This window comes from Brassica napus, chromosome C3 (assembly GCF_020379485.1).
Source record: "Brassica napus cultivar Da-Ae chromosome C3, Da-Ae, whole genome shotgun sequence".
Classification (NCBI taxonomy): domain Eukaryota; kingdom Viridiplantae; phylum Streptophyta; class Magnoliopsida; order Brassicales; family Brassicaceae; genus Brassica; species Brassica napus.
The window spans coordinates 20,724,474-20,736,949 of NC_063446.1; the positions used below are offsets into that span (position 1 = coordinate 20,724,474).

General features: G+C 36.7%; 2 protein-coding genes across 2 annotated transcripts; one reads left to right on the forward strand and one right to left on the reverse strand.

Moving 5' to 3' along the window:
• Nucleotides 1–2,979: 2,979 nt before the first annotated feature.
• On the reverse strand, nt 2,980–4,501 carry LOC106381443 (ATP synthase gamma chain 1, chloroplastic). The gene has a single exon (XM_013821344.3). It carries the CDS (start codon nt 4,335–4,337, stop codon nt 3,213–3,215), a length of 1,125 nt encoding a protein of 374 aa, XP_013676798.2. The 5' UTR covers nt 4,338–4,501; the 3' UTR covers nt 2,980–3,212.
• A 2,618-nt stretch (nt 4,502–7,119) lies between these two features.
• Nucleotides 7,120–11,866, forward strand: LOC106381444 (tRNA wybutosine-synthesizing protein 2/3/4-like). The gene is made up of 8 exons (XM_013821345.3): nt 7,120–7,993; nt 8,676–10,122; nt 10,405–10,534; nt 10,617–10,852; nt 10,944–11,079; nt 11,192–11,268; nt 11,364–11,470; nt 11,601–11,866. The coding sequence occupies exons 1-8, from the start codon at nt 7,246–7,248 to the stop codon at nt 11,693–11,695; spliced, it is 2,976 nt and encodes a 991-aa protein (XP_013676799.1). The 5' UTR covers nt 7,120–7,245; the 3' UTR covers nt 11,696–11,866.
• The last annotated feature ends 610 nt before the right edge of the window (nt 11,867–12,476 follow it).

Consider the following 12,476-nt stretch of genomic DNA (forward strand, 5'->3'; position numbering starts at 1 on the left):
ATTTGTTATCTTAAGTCATAATTTATTTTAGACAATTTTTTAATAACAATGATTTAAAAAATATATTATTTATTTGTATAGTATATCCTTTATAAACTATTGTGATACAATAATATATATATTTAGTTTACATATCACAATTATTATAAAAAATCTGTCTACAGAATTATTTTTAAAACAAAGAACTATTTTGAATTGTATATTGCAATGAATTACAAATACTTTTATAGATTTAAAATTTGAATTAAATGTTCAATTATTTTCAATGAAAGTTTCTAAGTTTTCCAACAAATATATTATAATGCATTCATCCATTTATATTTTAAGTTTAATTAAATTTGTATTTTTTTAAGAACTATCTTAAAATATTTTTAATCTTTTTAACAGTCAGTCTAGTTTTGGGAATATTATTCGAAACCCTAAATCACAATAAAACATAAACGAAACTAAGACTAGACCAAATTTTAAAAAAAAAAAAAATAAATGAGTACTATTTCTTTAAATCTGAAAAGTCAAAACCAAACCAAAATCAAATGTATACCTGAATATCCAAAATATAATAAAATACTAATTTTTTTTAATTTTGAAATTGCTATAATATAATTAACAAATAAAAAATTATGTAAAACATCTGACATATTTGAATATTTTCATTTTAGGGTTTTAGCTCGTGAACATGTTTTTTTGTTTTTGCTTTAAAATCAAAGTAAATCAGAACCATTTTTAGTTAACATAAACCCTACATTAATTATTCAAACTGATCCGTTTTAAAATTGTTGGTTCCTAAACGAGTCCTAAAGATTCTAATTTGAATAGTTAAACCAATCCGAACTATTTGATTACTGTTTTTATATAACATTCATAAAAATAGTTAAATATAAATTATATTTGTAATAGTTAAATACCATTTATTATAACATATGCATGAATTATTTTATGACATCCATTCAAATGAAAAAAAAATCAAAATATGTTTGAATTAGTTAATTTAATAAATTATGAAAACTTATGTTACAGATAAATTAAAGTTTATGACTAATAATATTCAATATTAGTTTGATATGTATTTATTCTGCTTGATTTGCATGATCTGTATTTGTTCTGCTTTAACTGCATTTTTTTATCTACGTGAGAGAGAGAGAGCATTAAACCATCTCTTTTACTGTTAAATGAAAGAGGAATACAAGTCAAATATATGTAAGAAAATTTTGTTGTAAGTAAAAAAAGGATAAGTTAGGTTGCCTAACTTTATAAGCTCTTTTTACAAGAGAATGTTTTATTTTAAAGACCAAGTAAAGCATGGAAAACAAATAAATCTATGACTTTCTATATTAGACATCAAAATTATTCATAACACTTATACTTGACCATTATACCAAAATAATTTTGAAACACCGTAGATGTTGCATCGTTAAAAACCTTACCAAAAAAACTCAAAACTATGGTTAATGGAACATGATTCCAACGCGTAATTATTTCCCCTCATGTGTACATACACTAGATCTGAGACAACGTAATCCAATTAGACGAACTAACTTCTTAGAAATAGCAATGGGTAATGCCTTGTTGAATAAATAACCAAACTGTCATTTGAATGAAAATGTAGGACACAAACATCGCCATTTTCTGCATTGTATGGGTCTTTGTTATGATTTAATCATTTTCTTTGATTCTCTTGATCTCGAGGACTTTAGAACAATTATAGACTTCTTTCTTTTAAATCTTAATATCCATATCATGTGTCTATCATTTGTGTGTTCTTTGTTACCTCGTTAAAACTTTATCTTGCAGAGAAGAGACATAGAGAGAAAGTATCTTATAATGCAGAGAGAAGTGAAGAAACAAGGGTGCGGTCACCTATTTCGGAAGTCGGCATAATTATTAGGCCTATTGGATCTAGAGCGCCGCTTATCTTCCCGCGTTTTTGGAAGCAATGATTCCACTGAGATCGAATGCATCTCTCATAGATGAACAGGAGGACTTACTGTTGGAGATGAATTGTGTCATTCCACAAGGCACGTCGAATAAAGAGAGCTCGGCCCGAAGTTTTGATGACCATGAGACTTGGCATAGGTGCTCGGTCCGTTAAGCTTGAAAACCAGGAGACTCGACTCAGGTGCTCGGTCCATTAAGTTTGGCTCAGTTCATTAAGTCAAACCGACTTAGGGAAAAGAAATGAAGAGGTTTCCGTATAAAAGAGGGATAAGGTAGACAAAGTAGGACATTCAGACTTCACTACAAAGGTTGACTGCTAGAAACTAGGGTTTTCTCTAATTTAGCTTAATCTTACTGATTTGTATTTTCTGGCAGACTCCACTGCTGTCTATTTTTTTTTCACACAAGCATTGTAACATACTTCTGTTTGATCGATAAAACGCATTTGAAATAACCCACAATCTGAGTTTTGTTCATCTCCTAAGAACCGATCCAACTCAGATTCGATACTAGTCAATTTAAACGCAAAAGAAATTGTATGTAAGTGGGAGTTAACCTTTGCCGAAAAGTTACAAATGGAGTTAGCCATCACCTCTACGTTCTAACCATCTACATTATATAATATATTCATTTTTAATGTAGTATTTCTAGTTTATCTCTTAGGATGATTGTTTGTTGAACAAATCTGATTTCCTATTCAATGTTCTTTTCTTTATTTGATATTCCTTTGAAGAGTGCCATTTGAAGTTCATGTAGCTACATCAAAACTATTTGACAAAAGTGGGTACTGGGCTTTCGGGCTCAGGGAAAAACCTCCCGGGTGAAGCTGGCCCGCTGCCTGACCGGGCCCAGGGAATGACCCGCGAAGCGGGGAACCCTAGAATATCAAAAAAAAAAAAAAAAAAAAAAAAAAAAAAAAAAAAACTATTTGACAATAGATGACCAAAAGAAAAACAAACACTTAGCAATAATACTCATGATAACTCTTTCCTTTCTGCCTAACTAAGATCATTCATAACAACAATTGAATATGACTAAAGTAACTGATCACAAATAAAAATTTTATTCTTTGAAGGATCCTGCAAAACCTCCACATTCAAATCTTTTTAAAATCATTTATCCAATGGAAGGCCAAAATAAATACAACCGCATTATGTTTGTAATTGCTTGATTTTAAAGGGAAGATCAGAACATGTTCTAGACAAATTATACATTATACCAACGAGAACGATGATAAAAAAGAGTCTGCTCATATATCAAATAGGTACCAACACAAATCAAGCCTGTGCATTAGCTCCAGCAACAATCTCAAGAATCTCTCCAGTAATCTTAGCTTGACGCTTTCTATTATACACCATCGAAAGCGACTTCTTAAGATCAGATGCATTATCCGAAGCACTACTCATCGCACTCATTCTAGCTGCAAGCTCACTCGCCAATGACTCCTGTAAAGCCCTAAGAATCTGACTGTTAAGATACAAAGGCAACAAAGCATCAAGAATCTGAACAGGGTCTTGCTCGAACTGCAAGATCGGCGAGAAATCAGCGGTTGGTGTCCGAAAAGTCTCTCTTTCGACCGTAAGCTTCCCTTCTTTCGTCGTTAGCCTGAAGAGTTCGTCTTCAGCAGCGTCCACACAGTTCCCATTGATGTCACAGATCTCTCCTTTAGGCGATAGAGGTAGTAGCGTGTGGATCACGGGTTCTGACTTGACAAGAGACACGAACTTTGTGTACAAGAGCTCGACTTTGTCGACTTCCTCGCTTATAAACAGAGAGAAGACATCATCAGCAACAGCTTGAGCTTCCTTCGCGGTCGGTAAGGTCCCGGCTTCGAGGTACTTGTCGACGGGGATGTACGGACGACGGAGGAAGTAAGAGTTTCCCTTCTTCCCCACGCTAATCACTGTGTAGTCAAGACCTAGACCTTGAAGCTCCTTGATCCTTGCCTCTGCTTTCTTGATGATGAAGTTATTAAACCCACCGCACAACCCTCGATCTCCGGTCACGACAACGAGTGCAACTTTCTTAACCGGTCTGATCTTGGTTAAGGGCACGTCGATGTCATCGGTTTGAAGCTGTTCATTGATGTTGTAAAGAACCTCAACTAGGGTTTCTGAGAACGGTCGGCCGTTGACGACGGCTTCTTGAGCTCTCCTGACTTTCGCTGCAGCGACAAGCTTCATGGCTTCGGTGATCTTCTGTGTGTTTTTGACGGAATCGATACGGTCTCTGAGCTCACGAAGGGAGGATTGGATTGGTGAAACAGAGGAGGATCTTGAAGGAGAGGAATTGTGGTTTGGGAGAGGAAGTGGGTTGAGAACAGATCGGAAGGACAAGGAAGAGGAATCAGAGAGAGATGGTTTTGATGAAAGATACATTGTTGTTAGGTTAGTGCAAGCCATTGTTATTGATCTTGTTCTGAGAGAAGATACGTTTTTCTTTCTTTCTGTTCGGACAGAGTTTTGGTATAACCTTATCTATGTTCTTTGATTGTAAGAGGAAGAAAGGAAAGAAGAGAAATTGAGTGGAGGGAAGAGAAGGTAACGGATGAGGTTTGGAGATAAGGTTTTGAACCTTTGGGTTTTTTTTAAGTCTTTGATGTAGGATTCATTTTGTTGACGTGGCATTGTATGAGTGGAGAATCCGATATCTTCGTTTGATTATCAGCCAACCAATGCTTATTAGTTTTGAGTCTCTCCCAATGAGAGAAAATATATGATGAAACAAGTGATATAAATTAAATTGGTGCGTTCGGTTTGGTTCAATTCGATTTGGTTTACTCAGATAAATTTGTACTTTAATGCAATTGAACAGGGGCTAGATATTTTATCTTCAATCCGAAAACCGAACCGAGAAAACCTTAACCAAAATCGAATTCCTATTTTTTATTAAAAAAATAGAATCGAACTAAAAATCAAATTAATACATAAATACTTAAATACAATTTGTATACTTAAAAATATCAGTTTTATATAAGATGGACTAGCAAATCATCTCTAGGAAGATCTTGTGACTTCTATTGAAAGCGGTGCCGATTCATGGTTTCTTGTGCTTTCCGGTATCTGGACGTATTTATGGTTGTACCTTGTCTTTGTTTAACACAGTGATGAGAGCATATATAAGATGGGAACACTCAATGGTGTCAATCCTCAACTTGTCGCTGCTGTTTGTTCCATGGTCTAGTTGGATCCGATGGAGCCGCTTCGTTTGCTCCTGAGTCGCTTATGGTATAACTGGATGATTTTTTTCTGTTTTGCTTGTTTCAGTTCTTGTGCTATTGTGGTTCTTAATGTGTATCAATCGTCTTTTCATTTTGTCTAGGATTTCATTGCAGCTTGCTTAGCGAGATACATGGATTTGTTTTCTTCCATGACGATGAAGCAGTTTGTTTGATAGAGAGCATATTTTAGAAAAATGTTGGTGTTCGTGTTCAGGTCCTAGCAGAAGGATAAATATATTTACAACACATTGTGGAGTGCATCTATTGAAGTTGGCCAGGAACCAGAACTTTTGATGCCATGCTCTTGAATCTCTTTATGAAGGCTCTCAGACCTTTTTTGGGACCATGTGCCATCTTCCATAAATCAGTGGTTGATGCTCTTTGTCTGATAAACTATGAATAATGTTTTAGGAATTCTGTTGATAACCGGTGAAAATTGTCAAGTGAATTCGCCTTCAGTCTCGAGAACCACATTAATATTAGTACATTAAGACTTTCCGCGAAGAGCTGACAATATCCGGCGTCTTGTTCTCAAGTGGTGAAGTGTGCACATCTCATGGTTATGGAGAACACATCCATGTGATCACTTGGATCCAATTCTCTTATGAAGGCTGCTATCTTAAATTATCTGAAATACAAACTCGCAACCCAATTATTTTTATTGTGAAGGGTGTCGTTTGTGTTGCAAAAAGACGGGTTTAATCTCTGATGCTGAGCTTATAGGGCGGTTGACTTTGGAACATATATCCTTCAGCGAACTCCAGAGGAAATCGAGTTCTTAGGTGGTTGTTTGATCGAGTAGTCCTAGTCTTGGACGGTTTGCTGCAACTCACAGTCCCATTATGACTGCTTTTGCTTCTTGAAAGAAGGCTGTTCTTCGACTTCCATCGAGTTGCTCTTCTATTTCTTGGGCAACCACATGTAGTGTTTATATGGATTTATGCGTTTCAAGTCACTCTTAGTGGCTTTTGTTAATGCATCTTTGCGGTCGAGATGATCCACTGCTTTAAGTCCATAATTGTTTGGTTCATGTGAACTGCTTGAGGTGTTGTTATGACCGTATTAGGATCACTACTCTGGTTAGGTTGTCTTTCAGTGCTGTCATAGTATATCTTCTTTGGTGTTTCTTTTGAACTCCCCACAAAACACTATCATTTCTTAACTCTGAATTTGGCATGTTCAAGGTGAAGCACGAATTCGATTTTGAGTTATTTGAAATATGTTTAGTAGTAAGATCTTGATTGATTCTTTGGAAAATAGTATTGAAATTGGATAAGGTGATGAACTTTTAATAAAATTATCTATAAACATTAATCTTATAATTATGAATATCCCTTCCTTAGACGACTTCTTCTCCGTTGATAGAAGGAAGTCAGTTGGGTTATTTTTCTCTTCGAACAACTTTCTTTCTTTAAGATGCCTCTAATTTGTATCGTGCCGATATCGATATCTGGTTGACATTGAGGAAGAAGCAAATTAAACTCATTCATAATAGTTACAAACTTTGACAAGTGAGATCTCAGATCTAAGAAATTTTCCACTGAGAATATTTCAATAGAGTTCTCACAATGAATTTCAATAAAAATAAGAAAAATAGAGAACTGCAAAAAATATTTCATTTGAGAATTTTTGAATATCCACTTTACATATCACACTTTAATATTCGCTCTTAATTTTGTAATACTAAGAAAAGAGTAAAAGATTGTAAAAAATCCATTTTACACATAAAAAAAAAATACATTTTGATATTAATATCTGTTATGCTTGGGATATTCTATGAATCTCTAAAGAATATATATGCTTAATAGGTCTCTTTCAACTTCATTGGAAGACAAGATAATCACTGTACAGACCTTTCTGGTAAGTACACTGCCACTTCCCAATTTACTAATTTAGAAACATTGTGTAGACCCTTTTATCAGCATGAATTGAGTATTGATTGAACCGGAATGTTTAATCCAAAAACCACAAAACGCTGTCGTATCAACGTATCTAAACGGCAACGGCTATGACCGTTTAGTACGACTCACCTTCGTCACCGAGGTTTACAAAACCTCAGCTAGGGTTTCTCCACATCAACCTCGAAAAAAATGGAATTCGAGAAGAGGAAAGCCGCGACGCTAGCTTCAATCCGCTCATCAGTAACCGACAAGTCTCCGAAAGGCTTCCTCGACGAGCCCATCCTCCATCTCCTCGAAACCATCAACCACCACCCTTCCTACTTCACCACCAGCTCCTGCTCCGGTCGAATCTCAATCCTCTCCCAACCCAAACCGCAATCAACAAACCCTTCAACCAAGAAGAAAGCTCGCGGAGGCTCGTGGCTCTACATCACGCACGATCCGGCAGATCCGGAGTCAGTACTCCACCTCCTCTTCCCTCCACATCCACCAACTCAGATTACTGATCCGCTCGGTCAGCCCAGCGAGTTGGTCTTCCGATTCGAGCCGTTGATCATCGCGATAGAGTGCAAGGACGTGAGGTCTGCTCAGTTTCTCGTGGCGACGGCTATCTCCGCGGGGTTTAGAGAGTCGGGGATCACGTGTTGCGGCGAGGGTAAAAGGGTAATTATAGCTATACGGTGTTCGATTCGGATGGAGGTGCCTTTGGGTGATACGGGGAAGGTTATGGTTTCGCGGGAGTATGTGAGGTTTCTTGTTGATGTTGCTAATGAGAAGATGGTTGCTAATAGGAAGAGGACTGATGGGTTTGGTTTAGCTTTGTTAAGTAACGGTTTCAAGAATCCAGATGATGCTAATGATGTGGAGGAGGAGGATAATTTCGAGAATCTAGCTGAGAATCATGAGTCGAGTATCAACAATGGTGACTTGCTTCCTGGTAGTTCGCTGAGCTCAATCTTCTATATCGAATTTATGTGTATCAGTAGGTGATCGCTTGAATTAGGTCCGGACATTTTGGGCACCTGGTCGGTTATTTCGAGTAACAGATAGTTTCTTAGTTAGGGGAATGTAGGATCAACAGAGAGAAATTCGGTTCAGTTTGGCTTTTGGGTATGGCTTAATTTGGAGTTTGGATAAAAATATAGGATAATTCAAATTATTTCGGTTTAAAATATTTGGATACTTTCCAGTAATTTGAATAATTTGTTTATTTCAAATATTTGTAGATATTTTTTGTATGTTTATAAATTATATTTGTAGATTTTGGTTATTTTATGTTTTCTATTATAATAAATATTTTAGGTATAAAAGTTGCATTTTTTATATTGGGTACCCATTCAGTTCCAATTTGGTTTTTATTCGGTTTCGATTCGGTTTAGATATTTCGGATATAGATATATATGAACCATTCGGGTATTTGTGAGTTTGGGTTCGGTTGGGATCTCGGGTAGAAAAGCTAGGCCTAACTTGAACAATGCAGTAGAATTGGACGTAATCTAGCGTTTATGTTAGTGGTAGAGTATCTTTGGTCGAGAATTTGAGTGATGCTATTTGGTTTGCAGGATAACTTTCCAAATTTTAAACGTGACAACCAGTTTCCCTATCTAAATCATTGGCAGGGCCTCATCAAGATCTTATGCCGCTCTCAACAATATCCATCACCGGGGAATCTGTTGAGAAGCTTCACCTTTGGGGACATGCAGCTTGTACGATAGATAAAACAGACCGAAAAGAAGTTATTGTGTTTGGTGGCTTTGGCGGTTTTGGTAGACATGCTCGACGAAACGAGTCTATGTTGCTTGACCCTTCATGCGGCACCTTAAAGTTGGTCGCAGTCAATGAATCTCCTTCACCACGACTTGGACATACTGCTTCAATGGTGGGCGATTGCATGTTTGTGATTGGAGGAAGAGCTGATCCCTTAAATATTCTGAATGATGTGTGGATGCTTGATATATCAAAGTGTGAATGGAGCTCACAGAGATGCATTGGATGTGAAGTTCCTCCGAGGCATCGTCATGCAGCAGCCAGTATTGGCTCAAATGTTTATATATTCGGTGGGCTTAACCAGGATAAGATATTATCCTCGTTGCACTTTTTGGATACAAAGAACCTTCAGTGGAAAGAAATTGAACAGAGAGGTCCATGGCCCTGTGCGCGCCATTCTCATGATATGGTTGCATATGAGTCTCAGTTATTCATGTTCGGAGGATACAACGGTGAAAAGGTACTAGATGATCTATATAGTTTTGACGTCCAAAGCTGTTCTTGGAAACTTGAAATGGTTTCAGGAAAATGGCCTCAGGCCAGGTTCTCACACTCGATGTTTGTGTATAAACATGTTATTGGCATAATTGGAGGCTGCCCTGTTTCACAAAACTGTCATGATTTGGTTCTGCTTGATCTAAAGCACCGTTTGTGGAGGAGTGTGAGACTGGACTTTATGAACAGAGAGTTGTTAGTTCGAAGTACAGCTAGTGTAATTGGGGATGATCTTATCGTTATTGGTGGTGGAGCTGCTTGCTATGCTTTTGGGACAAAGTTTAGCGAACCAGTGAAAATCAACTTGCTTCAATCATTGACTATGAGTGAAAATGATGTTAAGGCTTCTATAGAAGTGAAGACTGAAGCTTCTCTGTCTCAACCCTGTGTCATACAGTTAGAAAGAAAGTATGCAAAGTTGGGCAAAGACATACTTAAAAACTTTGGATGGTTAGACCTTGAGAGGAAAGTTTATTCACACGAGAAAGGTCTTTATATCTGCTTCCCTGTTACCGAAAAGTTGTCTGCTCTCTTTCATGAAAAGCAGCTTTTGGACAAGGATTTAGAAGGGTCAGAAGATAATCACCTTACCAGCCAACTCACAAAGGGTCTATCACTGAAGGAAATATCCAGCTCCGTGGCTTTGAATCTGTTAAAGGAACTTGGTGCTAGAAAATTCACTAATGTAGCTGTTGAAGCCAAAAAAGTAGCAAAGTCCCCTTTACAAAGAATGAAAGAAGCTGTTACGTCTATACTTAAACAGAAAGGTCTACCTGAGGAGCTTTTGGATGAGCTTCCACAGAAGTAAGTGTTACAGAATGCTAAATTTATTATGTCCAGGGACTGAATAGTTGTTGGTTTTCACTTCCGTATGATAATTATCAATGTTCAAAAATTCGTTAAGAGGTAATTAGGCATTTTATAGGGGATTGTTGATTAGGCGTGCACGCAGACCAACTTTTTAAATGCGTAGATTAAATTATATCGTTAAAAGAAAATCACTTCGTTTAGGTCCATTTGCTGATTAGGACATACACTGATTTTTTAGAAACTGATAATTATTGTGTATATTTTTTCTATTGGTAGATGGGAACGGCTTGGAGATATTGTTGTACTTCCTGTAACATCTTTTAAAGATCCAGCTTGGAGCTCTATAAGTGAGGAAGTTTGGTCTGCTGTTGCTATATCCCTTAGTGCCAACCGTCTTGCACGCCAAGTATGTTTAAGTGTAACCTTTTTATTTGATAGTTGTAGTAAGCACTTTGTCTCACCACCCCCTATTTGCATTTGCTTTCAAGGGACGTGTGGAAGCCAACGGTACAAGGGATAGTACATTGGAGATTCTTGTGGGAGACGATGGATGGGTTGATCACCGTGAAAATGGGATCTTGTACTCTTTTAACGCTACCAAGTGCATGTTCTCATGGGGTAATCTCTCAGAAAAGCTACGTATGGGTAACGTGGCCTGCGAAAATGAGGTTGTGGTGGACCTGTTTGCTGGAATCGGATACTTTACCCTCCCATTCCTTGTGAGGTATGCCACCATTAAACAAACGAAGGAAGTCTTACAACCACAAATGATCTCTTGTAGCTTCAATTCATTCTTAGCAAGTATACTTTTGCAGGGCAAAGGCAAAGCTGGTATATGCTTGTGAATGGAATCCTCATGCTATTGAAGCACTTCGTCATAACGTTGAAGCAAATTTTGTTTCTGACCGTTGTATCATTCTTGAAGGGGATAACAGGATCAATGCACCCAAAGTACGTTGATGACATTTTATAAACGGCTCATAATATATTCAATCTTGTGCAAATTGTTTTAAGTGTTGGACTAAATAAATTGCTTGGGGTTTGAAATTTTTTTTATTCTCAGGGAGTAGCTGACAGAGTCTGTCTCGGTCTTATCCCGACCAGCGAAGGAAGCTGGGTCACAGCTATTCAGGCGTTAAGGTCGTTTTAGTTTCCTTGAACTTGGTTCTTTTACATAAGTTTGCGAAGTAATGAATTCTCACTAATCTCTCTGTTCATGGTATTGGAACTTGCAGGCCAGAGGGAGGAATACTCCATGTGCATGGAAACGTCAAGGACTCGGATGTGAGCAGTTGGTCCGAGCATGTATCCAAATCATTAGGTGATATCGCCAGAGCCGAAGGTAAACGACTATTTTGTCAAACGCTTTTTGATTTTGGTTACTAAATCAAGACTGTGATGTAATGTGGTTTTCTTTATTTTGGTTAACCACAGAATAACTCAGGTTTATATTTTGGTTTGTCATGGTTTAGGTCGTAGCTGGGAAGTTACAGTAGAACATATAGAGAAAGTGAAATGGTATGCTCCTCGGATTCGCCATCTTGTAGCCGATGTGAGATGCAGATGAAAGATGATTACAGCAAAGAGACATCCCATTGTATTGTGTAACATGTAAGATCTCTGTTTTGATGACCGGTTTTCACTTTCTGAGACATTGGTTTCACTAGCTTAACCAATTATCTGTACCCGTACCATTTGTTACATTTTTAGGTTTGTATGAATTTTTATTCTTGAATTATTATGGCTATTTTTATTTTCTGTTACTAGGATGTTTGTAAATGAACGGATATCAACATTAAATCTAATTAAAAAACCTTTTATTTGTATTTAATCTGATCTACAAAATATCTGAACATGGTTGTTCGGGTATATGTATTGTCCGAATGTGAACGGATATCCAACATTTTTTAAAAGTTCGAAAAATCCAAAAACTAAAGCAAACATCAAAATAGACCTCCAAAGAAGACAACGACCAAAAGAAGTTTTGTCGAAAGATAAAAATGTATTTATATTTTTAAAGTTAACTAATCTAAGAGTTAGAGTTTATGGTTAACTAGATCTCGATCCGGATTTTTGTTTTTATTTATTTTTATATAAATATTTTGTTTTCAATTCTAAATTGGTATATATTATAATATATATGTGTTTATCAATTTTTAAAACATAATAAGTTTACTGTATATTTTTTTCATTGATAGATTGTTTCAAACTTTCACATGTATTTGTACCTTCGGGAAAATGGCTTATTCCCCTATGAACTAGTTGTTCCCGGCTTTTTCACACATGAACTTTTAAGTCATGCCAAAAACCACATGAACAACGGAAAAATGACTTATTTACCTATGAAC

Bases quoted from the DNA above. Each gene is read 5' to 3' on its own strand.
- LOC106381444 (XM_013821345.3), top strand. From the start codon at position 7,246: ATGGAATTCGAGAAGAGGAAAGCCGCGACGCTAGCTTCAATCCGCTCA. The intron at 10,853-10,943 runs GTATGCCACCAT...ATACTTTTGCAG, and splicing joins ACCCTCCCATTCCTTGTGAG to GGCAAAGGCAAAGCTGGTAT. The intron at 11,471-11,600 runs GTAAACGACTAT...GTCATGGTTTAG, and splicing joins TGATATCGCCAGAGCCGAAG to GTCGTAGCTGGGAAGTTACA.
- LOC106381443 (XM_013821344.3), bottom strand. From the start codon at position 4,337: ATGGCTTGCACTAACCTAACAACAATGTATCTTTCATCAAAACCATCT.